At 39.4% G+C, this 21,148-nt stretch overlaps 1 protein-coding gene across 1 annotated transcript in view; it reads right to left on the reverse strand.

Annotated features, from left to right (window-relative positions):
- Positions 1–655: 655 nt before the first annotated feature.
- Positions 656–21,148, reverse strand: part of PARP4 (poly(ADP-ribose) polymerase family member 4) — a 49,543-nt gene continuing 29,050 nt past the window's right edge. Inside the window, exons 22-36 of the mRNA XM_069883556.1 lie at positions 19,976–20,171; positions 19,677–19,747; positions 17,989–18,176; positions 15,988–16,087; positions 14,578–14,748; positions 13,208–13,288; positions 11,301–11,381; positions 10,410–10,505; positions 9,013–9,162; positions 6,818–7,531; positions 6,352–6,447; positions 5,596–5,697; positions 3,476–3,578; positions 2,526–2,658; positions 656–1,254 (exon numbers count right to left, since the gene is read on the reverse strand). Of these exons, the coding sequence (XP_069739657.1) occupies positions 1,110–1,254; positions 2,526–2,658; positions 3,476–3,578; positions 5,596–5,697; positions 6,352–6,447; positions 6,818–7,531; positions 9,013–9,162; positions 10,410–10,505; positions 11,301–11,381; positions 13,208–13,288; positions 14,578–14,748; positions 15,988–16,087; positions 17,989–18,176; positions 19,677–19,747; positions 19,976–20,171 (2,427 nt within the window). The 3' untranslated portion in view covers positions 656–1,109. The remainder of the gene's footprint in view (positions 1,255–2,525; positions 2,659–3,475; positions 3,579–5,595; positions 5,698–6,351; positions 6,448–6,817; positions 7,532–9,012; positions 9,163–10,409; positions 10,506–11,300; positions 11,382–13,207; positions 13,289–14,577; positions 14,749–15,987; positions 16,088–17,988; positions 18,177–19,676; positions 19,748–19,975; positions 20,172–21,148) is intronic.

Here is a 21,148-nt window from a genome sequence, read left to right on the forward strand (position 1 = left end):
AACAGGCTGCCCAGGGAGGTGGTTGACTCACCTTCCCTGGAGGTGTTTAAGGCACAGGTGGACGAGGTGCTGAGGGGCATGGCTTAGTGTTTGATAGGAATGGTTGGACTCGATGATCCGGTGGGTCTCTTCCAACCTGGTGATTCAATGATTCTATGATTCTATAGGCTGGACAATAAGAAACATTTTTTCACTGAAAGGGTTCTCAGGGACTGGCAGAGGCTGCCCAGGACGTGGTTGTGTCACCACCCCTGGAGCTGTTTAAAAGATGGGCGGATGAAGTGCTTAGGCATGTGGTTTAGTAGTGGACAAGTAGAGTTGAACTCAATCTCAAAGGTCTCCTCCAACCAAGCAATTGTATGACAGAAGGTGGTCACAGGCAACAGTGGGACCCAAGGGCACATTCTCACTGTTGACCTTCCCACCAGCAGACACGGGTGGACCTGGCTTGTCCACACAGAAAAGACAGTGTGCTGAATATCCCACCACCAGGGTATCCTTCATGTTCCAATTTTGGGAAGCCATGCAAAAAAAAGATGTGCACGGACCCTTCAGGATGAGATCCCGTTGGGGCGTGGGGCTTCGCACTAGGGAAAAGAACGTTTTTACGGTTTTTAGTACTTTGCATGTTAAAAGAATGGCCTGTGGGCAAGCATAGCTTTCTTTTTTTTTTTAATGCAACATCTAGGAGGAAAAAAGACAATCTTGTAAGAAAAAGTGAATAAACCACACACTGCTTATTTAACTGCATTCGCTAGAGCCAGGGTGTTAGTACATGAATTTTAGGAGAAATCAAAACAAATCTATTACGAAAGTGCTTTCATAATCTCTTTGGTTCATTGCACATTAATATAAAAAATTGAAATAGTATTTTTAACAGTTACAGGTAAGTAAAATACTACATATATGTAAAATCAAGACTTACTAACTACAAGACCCTTTATTTCCATACCCTTAAGTCTGTGGCTATGAGAGTTATTATTCAGTAACAAGATCAAATATCTTCAATTTAAACATTTTAGGTAAAACTGCAAGGAATGCTAACTCTGCTATTATCTTAAAGAATTATGTGATTAAACACTTTAAGTAGAAAGAGAATCAATGTTAGATTAATTGATACCCAGTATCTTCTTGGTGGCAGAATCCCAGTCTTTCCCGAGTTCAAGTCGATAGCAAATAGATGGAAATTGCCTCTCAACTCTTCTTGCCCAATCTATTGCTTTCTTGACCAACTCGAAAGCCCAGTGAACACCACTGTGTGTAGAAATGAAGTTTTATTACAATAAAATCTTGTAAATCCATCAAAGGAGCATGAAGAAAATAGTATCTTTTAACGATAATTACTTGAAAGAGAAAATTTCCCATAGCACAATGATCTAGCCTGTACAAAATATCATCTAATGCAGAAAACATTGTGTGAGCCACCTTATCTTTTTAGAATCTTCCACATGTGGAGTACGTAGACTGAGAACTGTTACTTGCATTTGTTTTCACTATTCCCATCACCGCAGTGAAGCGCTATGCATTTCATAATGGCAAACTTGACTCCTTTGTACATTCACGTATGTTAGAACTGCTTTCATCCAGCAGTCAAGACAATTTTATTTCTGTTCCTAACTATAGTAGCCAAAATTATACAACCAATTTTTCCCTCTGTTAAGGAGTTACAAATAAAGGATTAAAATTTCCAGGGCTTTCTTGACTATTTCTTTATCCTGCTTCTACATGCCCTGTAGAGTATGAAGTGTGTAAAGCTTCCCATTTTGGCACAAGGAATCTCTGGTGGCTGAGGCAATCCAGATTCACTGAAAGCCTACTCCTTCACGCTTCTTTTAAGACCTTTTTCTTTAATCTATACCACAAAACTTCCCAGATGATTATTGTTCACCTTTCTCCTAAAGAAAGGGAATTTCCAGATGCAGGTATCCTGTATTCATAGAATCATGGAGTCATGGAATGGTTTGGGTTGGGAAGGACCTTAAAGATCATCCAGTTCCAACCCCCCAGCCATGGGCAGGGACTCATCCCACCAGATCATTTCTTCCTAATGTCTGATGTAAATCTTCCCCCTTCCAATTTAAAGCCATTCCCCCTCAAACTATCACTCCAGGCCCTTGTAAAAAGTCTCTCCCCAGCTTTACTGTGGTCCCCCCTTCAGGTAATCAGAAGCCACTCTGTCTCCCTGGAGCCTTCTGCAGGCTGAACAACCCCAACTCTCCCAGCCTGTCCTCATAGCAGAGGTGCTCCAGCTCTCTGATCACTTTCATGATTCTAATAAGTATAGCGTATCTTTTTTTACTTTCCATACTTCTCAGTTTTTGTATCATATTTTGCAAAGTATTCCTTTCTCCATCTGTCCTCTAAAAAGAGACCACATGCCACCAATGATTAATTCCTTCCATTCCCTTTTCCACAGCCATATACTGTAGTATAGTCATTGAATCTCCACGTTGAGATTAATCTTCCAGATGTTGAAAGGGTTTATATTACCACATTAAATTACAAGAATTGATTTAAAAGCACACCTTGAATTAGATGAATCATCCAGTTTCATAAGGGTTTTGAAGACTATCCCTTTCAATGTCTTTGTGCAGCGTATCAACTGTAGCACAAGAAGAGTAGCAATCAATTGCAGTAGCTTTTCTTTTCCCTTGGGGCCTAAGGAAGAAGAAAAGAGAAGCAGTATTAATACTTAGATGATTTCCTAACAACAGAGAAGGTAAAACTACTCTATTTCACTTTAAAACATCAGTTTTCCTAACACTATGTAACTGTTTCACCATATGACCACTACTATCAAGAATATTCACATCAGTAATTTGACAAATGCTCTCCTGGCCTTCAAACTTAAACTTGGTAATGCTTTGTTGGGATTTCTGTAGTTTTCCTTCAGTCTTAAACTACTCTGATTTTAATGCATGCAATAATGGGACACTTAGAAGATTTTTGTCCTTTGATGAAGCACTGAACCCTCTAATGATTTAGAAAAAAAAGGAATTGCCTTCCTCTCCCCTCACCCCAGCCAAGTTTTCTGGTCTGCTGCCCACAAAGAGCACCAGTTGACAGTCAAACAGCAAAGTGTAAAGGCCGAGTGCACACTGAATGCTGCTGTGTGTGGGGAAGAATTATATAAGCAGATCTCTGCCACTCTCCTAGGAGATTACGTCTCTCCTTTTTTTCTAGCAGTTATTACAATAGCAGATGCAATAACTGGGATAAAATAACCTTTGTTGCTACTCCAACTATCTCACATCCTCCACACGTTTCTGCAGGATGCGACTAGCAAGCAGGACACTATTTTGAGAGAAGCTGAGAAGAAACTACATGGTTAAAATCAGGCACTTTTGAAAACCTTAAGTTAGGAGATCCTAAATTCTGAGCATATCTCATTGAGAGTTCTGCGAAGATGCACAGAGTCATTACACACACACATAGGAAGTACAACACTGCTTTTTAATGACAAAAAAGTATTTACCAAGTGACTGGATGCCTTTCCTAATGAGGAAATTGTTAATTAAATTATCAACATCAAAATCGAAGATTTTTCCCAACTGTGGACTGAGATTCCAAGAGCCATCCTGTAGAATAAACAAAGACATGGATAAGCCAAAGATTCAGGACACTGAAAATGTACTTGGAAAGAACAAAATAGACATAGGAGAGTTATTTTATTGTTTAAAAGCTTGCATAAACCCTGAAATCAATATATTCAGTTTCAGTGATTCAAATATTAAACTTCAAAACCTTTTGATCTAATATCAAATGTCCGTAACTGAACTGGAATGTTGTAGTTAGCTTAGTTTGTGAAACCTCCCTGAGCAGTAAAACCAAAATAATTCCTAAATCACCCTCATACAAAGGATGCACAATGACAACATCAGCATTTTCAAATTTAATTCAAACAAATTCTTTCTGAAAATTATTTTTAACAGTGCTGTAGAAAAGCATTCCTCTTACTCAAAAGAAACAATAAAGGATCCCTCTCCTCTGCTTGGGATGCAAAGCCTCTAAAAATAAATTAAGTTTACTATAGATGCCGTTAAATGCAGTATTAACAAAACCAATCCTATTTTATCTGACTCTCCCTGCCAAAAACTGGACAACTCTAATGATTAAAAGTATCTGCCAAACAGTTTGCTGCTCTCAGGTCAGATGGGAGAGGGGCTTTCAACAGGATGTTCGAGTACTTATTCTTCAGTATTACTTTTGAAATGCTACCTGTCTTTGCAGCTTTATGTCTTAGAAACATCCAACTGTAGATACAAATTTACAATCACTTGTTTAAGGTAATTTAGAAGATAATATATGATTCTAAATGGACAGTTAGGTACTAATTATCCAAATCATGTAAAAAGTGAAAATCTGTAGGATATTAAGTATAATTAGTGTAAAAACCCATGAGAAACTTTTCTTTTTAAAATTCAGTGACAGGCAATTCTGCTGAGAAAGCTGAAAACTTGAACCACACTTCAGGAGTAAATTCTCACAAGAGTTAATCCCAGGTCTCCTACTCTAATCTCCAGTGTATCCATGTGGCATATGGTAGTGGTTCAATGTTTGGAAAATAATTTGATAGAATAATTCTATCAGAAAGATAAGAAAAATATGAATCTTGTCTTAGTGCTGAGGTTGGCTGGACTTTACTACTTTCACGTACAAACTTGATACATAAAATAAAGTTAATTGCGCACTGAACGAAGCAATACTTGAAAAAAACAGCAAGAAAGAGTCGTGAGGATGCAAGCATGAGGCAGACCCTGCTGCACAAGGAACACAAAGCTGGAAGACCTACCAGATCTAGTATACAGTATTCTCCTAGCAAAAGGGAACTCAATATACCACCATGCTGAACAGCCAACCTCTGCTGACAAACAGGCGGCTCCACTGAGGGCATCCCATGGTGTCTTCTTCACTTGGATCAAGTAATACTTTGGAAAACCTCCTTCTGCTTATTGCTTACGGATATTGACTGCGTGACCCACAATATCTGATTGTTGATATGTTCTCACCCCTTAAGCTGGTAGACTTTCCAAACTGGTGAAGGGTTACGCTGAACAGAGACTTTTCCTATCACAAGGGTCACACCACACCAACAACGCTAAACATTACCGGCTCTTAACTCTTACCTGCAGGATTCTTGACCAGTACAGTTTCATTCAGTTTCCCTAGCAATTGGTCTGACTGCCCAAGGAAAAGTTCTTGCTGCAATATCTCTGTCCAGTCCTCTAAACTCAACAGCTTTTTGTTGTTCTTGCATCATGTTCATTATTTGCACCCACTTCTACTTAGCTTCCCCTATATGTTTTTATACTTGTCCCAGGAATTCTCCAGGCTGCAGACTGATGGAGGCTGTGGAAAGGTTCTAGAGGTGTATTAGTACCTGTTGGCCCTGATTTTATACTGTTCCTTACAAAGCCATTGCTGATTTGCCTGTGAAATCAATAACACATGGCATGACTGATGTCATTATACACTTGTAAAATCTGTTTATAAATGTAATTTGCTTTATCTCAGGACATGATTAAAGTAAAAGTACTTTTTTTCCTTCTATCCATATTTTATTTTTAAGTAATGTACAGACCACAGGTGCTGTACCTGATTTTGGAGAGCAAAAACTTCTTTCCAGTTTACAGACATCAACTCAATTCTCCGTGGAATCCTTTCTTCCTCTGTTGTTCCGAAGCACCTTGACCGTCCCTGGAGAGGAAAATGTTCACCAAGAATCTTGTAACTATTACCCATCCAGCTACTAAATCATGATACAAAGTAATTGCATTTAAAAGTTGAAAAAACACTCCTCTTTTTAAAAAAGGTTGAAAAAGGTTCTTTTCTCTGACTTAGCAAAGCATTTGCACAAGCATCAGCTACAGCTGTAGAAAGTTCCCATTTCTACAGCTGTAGAAAGTTCCAAAATAACAAGGAATGAAGTAGTTCCAGCATTAATAAGATTTGGTTTCTCTTTTTAATCAAAACTGTATGCTGTCTTCTGTTATGCTCATTATCATTATACCATCATTTGTATCTTCAAAATGAAAATGAAAACATATTGTTTAAAAAATACTGTGTTCCACTTTATACTGGGGAAATCCAGAGTAAAATTTTACTCTGGAGATGTTATCACCCATCTGCTGGCTGTTTGTGCTGTTTCTTAAAGCATGATGGATTGCCCATGTAAGGAACAAAAACCAGCATGACTTAGATGTCACTGTGCTCTTTATAATATCAGTTTATAAAGCAAAGAAAACAAAATAGTTTACGAAATCTTTATCTTGGGGCAGAGCTGAAAATAACCTTTCCTTCTACTTATATGTTAGTTTTTGGTTATGCATGAAGACAGGATAGGTACTGCACCTCATGTTGGAGCTCAGGAGTTTCATTCCCAATTACTGAACGGAGCAGAGTTCTTTGTGGAATTCTCTGTGTTTGCATTGACCGGCAAGATTGCTCCTAAACAGAGTAATGTTCATTACGAATCTTATTCTACCACCACTCCCCATACAGCTACTACTTCATGATGCAAAGTTATTCCATTTAAAAGTTGCCTATTAGAGTAGGAAGGAACAAGTGATAGAATTCAGCGTGTAAGATTTATCACTTTGAAAAAGAACAACTAAACCCCAACCAAATAAAAAGAATGCATTTCAGGTTCAGATTTCTTGACCTGGAAAGCAACCTCATTACCAGCCTTACCTTGGCTGTACATCTGCAAACCTTGAAACATGAACATTTAAGGCAGCTTTTGATAGCTGAATGCAGCTTAAGATGTCAACATACGTGCAGCATCCTGTATATAAAAGCCTACTGATGGAAGACTTACCATAACCTCAAAGGCCTCAGGAAATCCCTCTTCAAAAGCTGTAACGTCATGCCTATGTCCTGCCTTTTTCTTACGCTTAAGCTTCAATGATGCTTTTTTGCTACGAGCTTGAGAAACGGCAAATGGGGGAGTAACTTGTTTTTCAACATTAGTCTTTTCAGAATTTGTACATATAGGAGGAAGTGAACCAAAAAGTGCTGGACCCTGCATCGGAGCACCAAAAGAATAAAAACTACGGTTCAAGCCTCCCACTGCATTTTGAAAAGAACAGGGAAGGGGAGGAGGAGGGGCTGGTTTAGGAACATCCACAGAAACATCTGATTTTTTAAGGGCAGGTGTCCTTAATGATGCTCTTTGAGTCAGAGGAATTACTCCTCCAAACTCAGCATTCAAAGCAAATGATGAGTAAGGCTGAGCAAGACCCTGCGGCTGAAGATCACATGGTGAAGGTGGTGAAGGCAACCTTGCTCCAAAAAATTCCTCCTTTGTGATGTCTCCATCAAGACTGAAATCTAATTGGAGACCACAAATAGGAATTTCAAGTTCAGAAGTGTTTACAAAATCTTGTGCCATGTTTTTTTGTGAGATGCTGTTTAGACTAGAGGGAACGTCTTTAGATTGCAATGTTTTTTCTTCAGGTTCATCTTCATCAGGTTCATCTTCAACAAGTAGGAAATCAGGTGGATAATAAAGGCTTGCTTCTGCAAAACATGCCTGTTTAGTAGGAAACAAAATAATTCCAGAATTAGTAAGATACTTTCTTCTTTTTAATCAAAATGCTATTTTTTCTTATATTGTTTGCAGGATCATTATATGTTCAAAATGAAAGTAATATATCAGCTAAACAAAAAATTTCTTACCCTATTATACTTTACACTGGGAAAATTCAGAGGAAAATTTGACTGTGACAAAACATAAGCAGTATTTTTCATTTTTAAGATAAAAAGTATTAATATGGTTGATTTTTATGAACCAAGGAAGTTCCACTGTACAATACTGTTGAACATACATAAAGAGAAGCATGGATCCTGCTTGTGTTGCAGTCCTGGCCCTGGTATCAGCTGTGCTCTAGGAGCTGCTGTATTGGAGCTAGTGAGCCCAGTCTGTGCTGTCACCACACACCAAGGCAGGTGTTTGGTATTCTTCTGCCTAGGAAGCTTTGGGCCAAAGGATTAAGAAAAAGGCTCTGTGTGAATTGACCTAAGTTACAAAACATAACCCTGGATACTGCTCTAAATAGATCATAATCTTAAGGCATTACAGACTACAGGCTGAGATAAAGCTCCTGAACTTTATTAAATGCACATCACAGTCATGCATAACATAGCACCTCTTGTAGTTTCCAAGGTCAAGAGCGTGCCACCATATTCATAGAATCATACAATAGTTTGGGTTGGAAGGGACCTTAAGGATCATCCAGTTCCACCCTCTGCCAAGGGGACACACACCTCCCACTGGACCAGGCTGCTCAAGGCCCCATCCAACCTGGCCTTGAACACCTCCAGGGATGGGGCAGCTACAGCTTCCCTGGGCAACCTGTGCCAGTGCCTCACCACTCTTATAGTGAAGAAATTCTTTCTTATGTCTAATCTAAATCTGCCCTTCTCCAGTTTCTACCCATTGCCCCTAGCCCTATCACTGCAAACCTTTGTGAACAGGCCCTCCCCCAGCTTTCTTGTAGCTCCCCCCTCATCCCAGAGATTGTCCCACTGCATGCTAGGAATATGTCCTCTTCTAGTCATGCCTGTCCCCATTTCCTGTAGTATCTGTGCCTTGGCTGAACCTCTCTGCTAGTGGTAAATACCTTGATTTTCCTTGAAACTACACCCCCACCCTAGCATCTTAGAGCTGAGTTTAAGACTTCCTCTACACTAGCATATTCTTCTGACACAATGCTAACAGTTGTTAAGTTTCTTCCAGAAAAGAAGTCTGCATTATCCTATTTTCTCTCAAAACTTCTTTTGCACTCTTGATATTTTTAAGTATACTTTATTTTTGGGACAGGTTCCTCCAAATTTTCATGTTTATGGTAAAATTCCACACAATACTCATGTGGCATTAATTATATTCAGAATAATTAAAAATTGAAGAGATTTCATGAACAATTTCTATATGGTTACACATACAATACAGTGTCACAACTTGATAATATACCACAAATGTTAGCAATAAGAACGTATAATAAATGTAGTTACCATGATACCATAGGCAGGTTCTATTGAAATTGAGCTGCCAGATTCCACTGACTTTCCATCCCAGTCCATGTAAGGTAAAAAATCTACATCTTCTTGAGCTAAGATTTCCAGGATGTTTGGAGTATCAGCAGCAGATGTTTCATCAGCATCCTAAGTTAAAATGAATCACAGTTATGAATATGAAATATGAAAGGGGACACACACCTCCCACCGGACCAGGCTGCTCAAGGCCCCATCCAACCTGGCCTTGAACACCTCCAGGGATGAGGCAGCCACAACTTCCCTGGGCAACCTGTGCCAGTGCCTCACCACTCTCACTGTGGAGATTTTCTTCCTAATATCCAGTCTAAATCTTCCCCCTTCCCATTTAAAGCCATTTCCTCTCATCCTATTACTCCATTCCCTTGTAAAAATTCCCTCCCCAGCTTCTTGTAGTCCCCTTCAGGTACTGGAAGGCTGCTCTAAGGTCTCCCTGGAGCCTTCTCTTCTCCGGGCTGAAAAAAACGTATCAAAGAATATATCAAACCCATTAAATGTAACTTCACATTTTTTTACTATCTTGAGGAGCAATGTATTGCCAGCAATTTAATTCACATGAAATGTAATGGTGGACAGTATATATTTGTATGTGTAATTTGTTCAAATCCATGGAATTGAAATAAAATCCAGATCTTGCACAGTTCTTTTTGTCAGAATCCTATTACCCCTCTTTAAAGGAAAACAAACATAAGCATTATTATAGATGTCCTTAAAACACATTGCATTCTGCAAAATCACTTTAAGAAGATAAATTACAAAGCATAATCCAGTGCCAGGTGGAATGGGTTCGTTGCTTTGTGTTGCACAGGTGCTTTTGCCTTAAGATGCCTGCAGTGTTTTGTTCCACTGGTCAAAAAAGCCATCCTAGGCTATAAATGAGATTAAAGCTATTCTATTTACAACAAACATAACATTCTAGAAGCCGGTTTTACAAAAGGCGTCACATCTACATGGGGAAACTGAATCTTTTGAAGAATCACAGAACCAGATACAGAAAAAAACAAATTATGAGAATAATCTGTTGACACTCTTCGTAAACAACGAGTTCAGGAAATCACACAGTGGTCCTCTTGCTAATCTGCAATGTATTTTTTCTTTGGAATATTGCTTGTGTTACGTACCAGATGGAAAACTCAGGTGCATTATAGAAAGATATTTAGATTGACTGAGTTATCTTATTCTGAAAAGTCGTCCTTGACCTGGGAATGCCCAATAACCTCACAGCATTGCTTTTTATAGTTGCTTTTTCATCAGGTGTTTTTCACAATGCATGTCTGTCTATGCATGAATAAGGTTGCATAATTTATATCTTTTGACAGAGAAGCTAGTAGGAATAAGATATTATATAGATAACATACCCTTTTCTCAACCGCAATGAAGCTGGTAAACTGGCTTATAATGGAGTTCTCCAAGCTGAGGTGAATAATCATGTTTTTCAAGATTTGTTTCTTCATCTGGGTTGTTAAGTATTAACAAATGGAACAGACAGAAAAAATACAATCAGCCAAAACAAACATTGATGTAAAAAGTGAACACATACCTATAAACACATTCACGTGCTCCAGATAGGTACACGTAAAAGGAAGAGCTCATCTAAATTTACTGGCTTACTTAATTGTCTACTTTTTTCTAACCTTCCCTACTCCCTCTCTCAATTTTGGGCAGGGGTATGCATTTCCTCTAGTGAGACTTCTTTTGGTTCTGTTCTTCTTCTAGTGTAAGAAGCACCTGTATTTTATAAGAAGAATTGGTCTCAAGTCACAAAGAAGCCAAGATGGCAACATGTTAAGATTTTAACTAGCTAAAAGCCATTTTTTTTTAACAGATCATCAGATCCTTAAGTCTATCTATCTGTATAACACAGGTCATTTTCTTCCATCACATCCTACACAAAAGCTACGGTCTCTCACTGAACTAATATATATTGATTTTCACAAAGCTAAAATATTGTATGTCACAGGAAAAGAAGAATCAACAATGGCCTACGATGACAGGTTATAGATTAGCAAAAATATGCACACATTATGCCAATAGAGGACGCTCTTACAGTGGGGAAGAAGAGACTGTCTTAAATTTTTTCAAAATCGTATCTGAGATGATAATGCTACATGAGGACTTTAACCTTAAAATGATACTAGAATTGCAACCTTCTAGTTAGGTTTAACAAAGCAAGAAAATCTTCTCTAGTCCACTGAAATGTTTGCTATTTAGCATTTTAAGTGTATGGTTTTTATTTCAGATGAGCAAACCTCATGTTCTGTTTCATTCTCATGAAGGATCCCATCTTCGTAGTCACTAATGAAAGCTCTTGCTGCGAGTTTATGCAGCACCTAGAAAGAAAACGAAACTGCTAAGAGTAATAACATTTCTCTTCCAATTCTTCTTTTCATGTATGAGATCTAGCTGCAGGCAATTAGATTTCATATCTACACAGAATCCCATTCTCTAAGGAAGGGACAAGCTCATTTCCACTGAAAAGCAATCACAACCTGCACCTGAGGTACATTTGATTTCATTTAATTTCAGCAAACTTCTCGTGCACATTCTCCCTAGGGTGAGGTGAAAAAAAAAAAGCAGGCGCGTCAACAAACAGAAAAACTCTACCAGGCAATTAATCTCATCTTTAACCATCTAACTAAAACAGGTAGGAAGGAAGCCCCTTCTGCATGTATACATTTTTCTCCAATGACTATAAACAGAGCCTGCACAACTACCTCAGACTTAACCAACAGTATCTGCACAGGAGAAGTGAGGTGAATTAATCCTGTCTATATACCAAACAGAATTTGGGGAAAATGTAAAGTGAGTCTAGAGTGTTCAATTTAAAAAAAAAATTCATTAGGTCTACCACAATCATGTCATTTCTGACCTGAGGGGCTGCACACAGAAAGGACAAATACTAAACTCTGCTAACCAGAAATTACTTTTTTACCTATGAAAGATGGATTTAGTTAAAAAAAAAAAACCTGCCCAATTTTGGTGTCTTCAATATGTTAGAGCTAACAATGATTGGGAGCTCTGTAGGGGCAATGTGGTAAAGTCCAGCTGTATTCCAGTTGCAATTGCCAAAACATTTCCAGCGGCTCATTTTTGAAAGGATTTGGTAGACACCAAAGAGCCACTTCTGAACAAAACCTCTCAAGAAAACTGCTATTTTTTTGAGCTAAGGTAAAGTGCAAAAGAAACAGGCAGGAATTCTCAGAGTTCATCTAAAGCACCAAGAATTATTATTTTTTTTTTTTAATTTTGAGCCTGTTTTTTATCAGGCTCACCCTGGTTTTCAAAACTTCCTCTTTTTTTGTAACTGCATCTGGAATTGGTAGTACAGGTATTTTCTAAAAGCAAGAATTCATTTTGGCAAGCAAATACATTGCTTTTCTTTGCCTGTAGAAGAGCATGTTCTTGGAAACCAAAACAACCGAAATGTCCATGGAAACCAAGCCATGATAGTAACTTTCAAAGTAGATTACACTAAACAGGGAATGAAATAATTTCTATTTGAAAACAAATCATCTTCCCTTAGCAGGGGAGGGGTGAAAGTCATATAAAAATTATTACTAAAGGTTGACTATTATTTTGATTTTTCAATTGTAGACTTCCTGTTAAAATATAATAAATGGGGGGTATTTGCTTGTTTTGCTTTTCAAAATGCTTGCTGTGCTTTTCTCTGCATAAAGACTTCTCACTTCATTGCTACTGAAGCAGAGGAAAAGCTTGTAACACTTCACAGTAGCCCCTTTTTTCCCTACATTTCTAGAGATGACAGACTAGCGATAAGATATTCCACACAGTAACAATTTACAACGTGAAAGCACTACAGCAAATTCTTCACAGGTGACCTGGAGAACAGCCACCCCAAGGATAAAGCTAGAGCCCAAAGAGGCTGCCAAAAGGAAAAGCAGCTCTTCCTGTTCTGAGAAGCCTAAGTTTTGTGTTAGATAGTACAGATAAAGGTGACACTTATACGTAAAACAGTTTCCCTTTAAAAGTCTGAAAACTAAAGGTCTGCCTTAAAACATCAGGAGTAAAAATAAACGTGTAAGAGCTGCTGAAAAAAAGGGGGTTCAATTCCTTCAACAGAGCATGAAGTAGTACGTAATTGTTTAAAGCAGCTTGTCTCAGTATGGCATGCACAAATAACATTGGCCAAACTCACTGTTCCTGTTGTCTTCTGTAGTTCAGTAGTAGACACCACGGTCTGTAGTTCTTCGTCATTTATTATTGCTTTTAGGGTGGCCTAAAAGGAAAAAAAATAATACTGTTTCCTTCTCTCTCATGCTCTGCTACCAGCACACACAATGCTGTTCTGCCTCCCAAACATAACTCAAATCTGTAAACCTTTAGATGTCTGGGTTTATAAGTCTTTCCCCTTACAACAAGGGGAAGAGGTAACAAGTAAAAGACTCCTGTCAAAGCACAATAACAGGACATTACATTAGGTAACTTTTTCCTCTCTACTTCTTAGAGGGAACACTAATAATAACAACTAAATAGTAGAATCATAGAATAACCAGGCTGGAAGAGACCCACGGGATGATTGAGTCCAACCATTCCTATCAAACACTAAACCATGCCCCTTAGCACCTTGTCCGCCAGTGCCTTAAACACCTCCAGGGAAGGGGACTCAACCACCTCCCTGGACAGCCTCTGCCAGTGCCCAATGACCCTTTCCGTGAAGAATTTTTTCCTAATGTCCAGCCTAAATCGCACCTGGCGGAGCTTGAGGCCATTCCCTCTTGTCCTGTCACCTGTCACTTGGGAGAAGAGGTCAGCATCCTCCTCTCCACAACCTCCTTTCAGGTAGTTGTAGAGAGCAATGAGGTCTCCCCTCAGCCTCCTCTTCTCCAGGCTAAACAACCCCAGCTCTCTCAGCCACTCCTCATAAGGCCTGTTCTCCAGCCCCCTCACCAGCTTTGTTGCTCTTCTCTGGACTCGTTCCAGAGCCTCAACATCCTTCTTGTGGTGAGGGGCCCAGAACTGAACACAGGATTCGAGGAGCGGTCTCACCAGTGCCGAGTACAGGGGGAGAAGAACCTCCCTGGACCTGCTGGTCACACTGTTTCTGATCCAAGCCAAGATGCCATTGGCCTTCTTGGCCACCTGGGCCACTGCTGCCTCATGTTCAGTCGCTGTCAACCAACACCCCCAGGTCCCTCTCCCCCAGGCAGCTTTCTAGACAGACTTCTCCTAGTCTGTAGCACTGCACAGGGTTGTTGTGCCCCAAGTGCAGGACCCGGCATTTGGCCTTGTTAAACCTCATGCCATTGGACTCTGCCCAGCGGTCCAGCCTGTTCAGATCTCTTTGGAGCCTCCCTACCCTCCAGCAGATCAACACTTCCACCCAGCTTAGTGTCGTCTGCAAACTTGCTAAGGGGTAACTTAATCATAGTAACTTAATCATATTTAGCAATGAAATAGACGCTAGGTGCACGCTGCACAGAGGATTTAAAATACAATATATTTTCCTTTGTGTTTGTTTTACATATTAATTTCCATCCAGTAGTGCGCTCGCATTCAAGTCTTTACCTGAGTACAGTGAGGGATGAATCCATAGACAAGAAGTCTCTCATTGTTAAATAAAGACTGTATTTGAGCTGGAGCCTGCATTGGCTCTGGTGCACCTGTATTAAACTGTTGCCATTTAATAGAAACTGAACTGCATTCTGGAGAAGATATTCTAGATACCTGGCTCTGTATCTGTGTAAAGAAGCACAAAAAATTACCTCTTTGTTAGCACATTTCAAAAGAAAACTCAACTCATCTCTCAATAGAAAATAACATTTCCTATGTGAAAGGAACTAGCTCATTTTTTAAAAGAAACAATTAAAACAAGCCACATACTATTACTGTTAAAAATTAGTCCAGTGTTTGGAGGCAATAAGGAGAATCACTCAGCTATTATTGTACTTGTTTTGGAATAATAAGACTTCTTTTAAGTAAAAGCTGAAACTTGAGAGTAAAGTTTTGCCAAACAGGCTAGGGAATGCAGCCTGCTATGCTTAGCACCATCTCTTACATGTGAACTCCGAGATATGCGAACAATTTGGCACATCTCCATGGCCTGTGCTGGATAGTTCCGCATGCATCACTCATGACAGCCAGAACAGTAAGAGAAGAACATGCAAAAAATGTGCCAGGTAACATCCTTGCTACAGCACCTTCTGTACTGCCACTGCTCCAGGCACAGATTCAAGGCATAGGACAGTGCTGTAGACAAATAACTGTAGGGGGAAACTGAAAAGCACTGGATTGCTTGAAACTTCTAGATGCACCAAGAGTTAAAAGTTACACAATACAAGTGGGACAGGCCTCATCACTATAGCAAGGACAATGTAGCTATACCGTGACTTGTAACAGAAGTAAAGCCGTGTTTTTTTCCATTCAGGGACAATTATTTATAAAGCTTGACACTTTTTAATCTCTTCCCAAGTTGGTGAGATTGGGCTTATTAAGAAAAGTACAGAGGCTCTCACCAAAAGAAGAGAAAAGTAAAATAAGTCATGTCTCCCTTCTCTTCTTTTACGCATTCAGTGACCAATCTGAATGAGAAGGTAGGGTGACAAATTCCCTCACTTATCAAAGAACTGAGTTCTCTGCAGCTCTCGTATCCTCTCCTAGTGCGCCTGTGTTCCTGCTGAAAATAAGGTGCCTTTGATCCTACTGAAAATAGGCACTTCTGTAATTATCAGGCTAAATACTTCTCTTTCTCACTTAGCATCTATTTATACTTAAAGCAGAAGAAGGCTTAGTAGACAACCACCTCTCTTTCTACCTTCTATCTAATGTTTCTTGAACTACCTTATTGTAATAGCAAAGCCATGTGATCTCTTGAAAAGCAGTAATTCCCATTTTGAGATACTAAAGATATGCAGTATCAAATATTGATATATCAGTCAATAAGCACATATTGAATATAGTTAAGATTTATAAATGTACCTTAGCCTCCCAGTTATATTTTGATTTTGGGTCGAAGTATTCAAATGCTCCAGCACCATAATGGGACAAAGATCTCAGCATGTGTCGATTTGCTGTGGAACTAACAAAAAAATTATTATGTAATAATTGAATTAAATTGTTCATCTGATAATATTTCTAAATATTTTGGTTTTAATCAGTATTGCAAGCTTTTTTGTATCTGAATTTTCAAAATTCTACCCCCGTTTCAGGACAGTTCAACTGAAAGCAACTGAGCCAATGAATGTGCTGCCATAGTAGAAAATTCCTAACATTATTTGAGGACGTTACAGGGTGCACAAACTTCTACATGTCACAGTGCAGAGCTGTGTAGAGAAATTAACCTAGGTTCAAATACCAATAAGACCACATCGAAATGATCCTGATCTTGAACTTATTAACCTCAATCTCAGCAGAGCTATTTAGCACAAACACAGCTATTTTACAGCAGAGCCAGCTAGGGAATGTTATTACCTGAGCAACATGGATATAACCAATATGGTAACACTTATTAGAAGAGCACTAGGATGTCTGGTACATGGCCTGAAGGGTGTCTTGCCTAGTGAGGGGAGAGGACCCACAACAGCAAGATCTGGGAAATGTTGTGGGAGCTATGGTGAAGGTGTCTTGAAAAAACAGTCCCAGGAAACATGACCCTCACCACTAGTCTTTATTTTGATGTTTCCCTGCCTGCACAACCAAGCGAAACCTAACTTCAGTCTCCACCCTTCAACATCACCAACAGAAACAGATATGAAGCTTCAACAACTGTAGACATCAACGAACAAGGTCCATATGGAGAAACTGTACCAGCAGCTCACAGTGGATACTGTATAAAGAAACAACTAGTGCTCATAGTGGGTGACTCTCTGTTAAAGGGCCCATCTGCCAACTTGACAGGGAGTCAGGAGAGGCATATGCTGCCTTCTGGAAGCCAAGGTTTGAGGTGTTGCCACAACTTGTGAAGAGCACAGACTATCCACTGTTACTCTTTCGTGCAAACACGAATGACAATGCAAGCCACAACCGTGGCAGAATCAAGAAAACTATAAAGCCCTGGAAGTGCAAGTGAGAAATATTGGTGTCCAAATTAGCTTTTCCTCCATTTTAGCAGTTGGAAGAAAGGGGGCAGCCAGAAATAGACATACAATGCAAATCAACTTCTGGCTACGTGGCTGGTGCCATCACAAGGGTTTTGGCTTTTATGACAACGGGACACTCTTGGATGACTATAATCTGTTAGGGAGGGATGGAATCCACCTGTCTAGAACAGGCAAAGGAACCTTTGGCAGCAGGCTGGCCAACTTGGTGAGGTGGGCTTTAAACTGAAGGACTTGAGGACAGGGTCCAAAATAGCAATTCTCATGCTCATCTGGGGTACTGTGTCCACTTCTGGGCTCCCCAGTTTAAGAAAGACAAGGAACTACTGCAGAGAGTCCAGTGGAGGACCATGAGGATGATTAGGTGACTGGAGCACCTCTCTCACAAGGAAAGGCTGAGATTCTTGGGTCTGTTTAGCCTGGAGAAGCAAAGACTGAGAAGGGACCTTATCAATGCTTATAAATATCTGAAGGGCAGGTGTCAAGAGGATGGAGCCAGACTCTTTTCACTGGTGCCCAGCAATAGGAAAAGAAGCATCAGGCACAAACTGGAACACAGGAAGTTCCACCTGAACTCGAGATAAAAGTTCTTTACTGCGAGGGTAACAGTGTACTGGAACAGGCTGCCCAGGGAGGCTGTGAAGACTCATTCTCTGAAGATATTAAAAACCTACCTGGTTGCATTCCTGTGCAACCTGCTACAGGTGAACCTGCTTTCCATTATTAAAGGTAGGCAAACATTTCTGCATTTAATCTAAACATACATCTTTATGTAAGACTGTACACTCGGGTGTCTGACTGTTCTCAGCTTATTAATCTCTCACTTTGAATAAATTATTAGTGACTTTAAACAAATGCAATTGCTAACTACTTTTGTACTTACCCAACACCACATGTAAATAACCTTGTATGTTGGACGTTATCTTTCACAATCTGGAAGGTCACGCTCTCATTCTGAATGTGTCCATCTGATATAAGAACAATGTTACGATGTCCTTGAGAAGGAAATAGCAGACTTAAGTAACGTAAGGTCTTCCACAAATCAGTGCTTCCCAATGTTGCCGTAGCAGACTGAAAAGTAAAGTATTACAATTTCAGTTTGAATTCAATTATTTTTTCCTAAAGTAACATCTAATGTATAATATAATCTTTATTTTGTTATACGTGACTCCTGGTTTCCAGACAAAAAAATTCTTAAATTTTTTGTGTTCCTCTGTTATTGCTATAAAAGATAGTGCTGAAGGCCTGTCTAGTCCTGTATGTTCTCTGGCTTAGGCAAAAAGCATAGGCAAAATACTATAGATAAGAAAATCGTAAATTCTACTCCTACATTGTCTTCAGAGCTTTCATTAATCAGTGGTTTGTGGACTTCTTGAACTTGAATTTTCACCCAGATTACTGCATCCAGAAGCTATCTACAGCTCTTACTTTTAATGTGCCTAACATGCTTTCTGAACTGAATTACAGTTTAGCCTCAACATCAAGCATGACAAGAAGTTCTGCTATTTATTTTGCATGAAAAGGACTGCCTGTCCTTTGTTTTAAATCTGCTGATTGACCATTTTGCTGAGTGCCCTATGATCCTTAAGAGGTGAGGAACAGCAAATAACCATCCCTACTCCACTTTTCCTGTTTATCCTGGTAAAGAAATCACAGTGTAAGGATTCAACAGAGGCTAAAACAAATCAGGACAAGCCCTTTCCTTGTCTAGCAGCCTTCCATATATCTGGCCATCTGCGTCTGCTGTCTCCCTAGTGCTTCAATTTGAGATGGAGTGACCCCAGAAGCACATACAGTACTCAAGATGCCACAGCAATATAGACTTATACAGCCACCAAGTGTTTACCTTTCTGCTGCTGAACAGTGCGCTACCATTTAAAGACTATACACAATGGCTCCCATATCTCTTTTCTGGGTTAAACCCCAACGTTGTACAGGTATAATTAGTGGTGTTTCTCCTTTGCGTTACTCCGCGTTGACTGCCATTTGCATCTTGCCATTCCATTTTCAAGACATCCGTTATACTGGTATGAAATGCGTTATGCCAGCATCAAGGAGCTTTACTTACAGATGAAAAGCCCATTTCTGGCACTGACAAGATATGGTACTAACCAAAACCTGTTGTCCTAAGTACATCTACATCAGATCTTTTGGTGCCAAAGGCATTTTCCTTTGCACTGGAAGTCCTTTGTCCCAAGCGCTGCCTTCACTTACAAACTGCAGATTTCAGAAGGAAGTAAATAATTTCCTTTCTTTCTGCTGTGAGCAGGCAATGACAGGAGTCATTTTGGAAACTCCAAAAGACAAATTAGGTGGAAACACCAAGAAATGACAGCTACTCAGCTTCAAAATAGCAACCTAAGCAAACACTTAAAACCAAACTAGAATTAATATTCAGATGTGGATGTGAGTGTTACTAGGCAAAACAGACTTCAACTAGACTAAATCACAGATCAATCTTAGAAGCTGGCCTAAAGAAAAAGATAAAAAGTCACATAATGGAGTTTTGCAATGATAAGCATCCCACACAAAAAAGTGTTTTTTAGAATGCAACCAAACTGATTTACTTACTGTAATAAACTTCTTCAGCAATGCCAAATCATTAATGATGTTGATTGAAAAAGAAGAAAGTTCTGTGAAATCTGTGAATCAAGATTGACATTAAGAGCATTAAAATAGTAAGCATGTAGCAACAATATGGAAACACAAGTTTAAGTTTCACGACTGGAATATCGAAGTAGAAATATTCCATACTGCTACACATTCCTGGTTGCAGTTCAGAATATTGTGCTGGTTTGATAATGATGTGCATAAAACTGAGCCATGACAAGAAGGTGGCTCTCAGGTAAAGAGGAAATAGAGAAACTCACTTGTGCCAAATTTGACTACAGTCACACTTTGTTTGAAGCAAAATAATTCCAACACACGTAAAGCGATCTGCTTTGCTTGGTGTAAAGCTGAACCTGCCATGGAGTTTGAGCAATCTAACAAGATAATAATTTCACTGGACAGGTACTCTTCTTCAAATGTTGTGTCAAACTCTGGTTGGAATACAAGCATGCAAGCCTACAGAGGGAGAAACAAAATCATCAGTGGACAAATACTATTTCATTACAAGTGTACTCAAGAATCTTCATTTTTCTTATTATGGAATGAGAGTGGAATAAAGCTGTATTTCAAAGTTTTAACAAATACGAGTTCTAACAAATGACTCTAATATGTCAATTACTCTTAGTGCAAGAAAAGAGCAATGTCCTGATCCTTTATCTGTATCCCAGATCTTACATGAAAAACTGAAAGAGGAATTTTGTGGCTTCACATTCCTATCTGATTCACTCTACTGCAAACAGCACTGGATTCTCTTCTACAAGTTAAAAAAAAAACCACCTCAGCTCTTGGTTGACAGATTGGTAACACCAATGACTTTACATTTCACCTCTGCAGCATTTTATCTTATTTAAAAATATATATATTAAATAAACTCTGCCAAGGAGTTATTGTGGGTGAAGGTAAAAGAATCATACAATGGTTTTGGTTTGAAAAGACCTTTAAGGTCATCGAGTTCAACCATCCATCCAGCCCTGCTAAGTCCACCAATAGACCATGTCTCCAAGTAGGAAATCAAGTCACCTTTTAAACATCTCCAGCGACAGTGACTGAACTACCTCCCTGGGCAGCCTGTGCCAGTGCTTGACAACCCTTTCAGTAAAGAAATTCCTCTTAATATCCAATCTAAATCTCCCTTGGTACATCTTGAGGACATTTCCCCTTGTCCTGTCACTAGCAGTCAGGGAGAAAAGACCAACCCCCACCTCGCTAAGAGGTTAAAGTGATCCTTCCTTTCCTACCTAACCTTTTATTAATGTTTTCCAGTGGTGATAATGAGCTCTTCTGTGATAAAGCCACAGCTGGACTCTGTTTCTGAGTGATCCAGGGTGCTAGAAGTGCTAGCTATGTCTCTTTCATGTATTTGTGAAACAGAAGATTCAAATGCCTTTGAGAATAATCACTGCAGCAGTAATACCTACAACAGAACGCAAAAT

Source organism: Phaenicophaeus curvirostris, chromosome 1 (assembly GCF_032191515.1).
Source record: "Phaenicophaeus curvirostris isolate KB17595 chromosome 1, BPBGC_Pcur_1.0, whole genome shotgun sequence".
NCBI classification, from domain to species: Eukaryota; Metazoa; Chordata; class Aves; order Cuculiformes; family Cuculidae; genus Phaenicophaeus; species Phaenicophaeus curvirostris.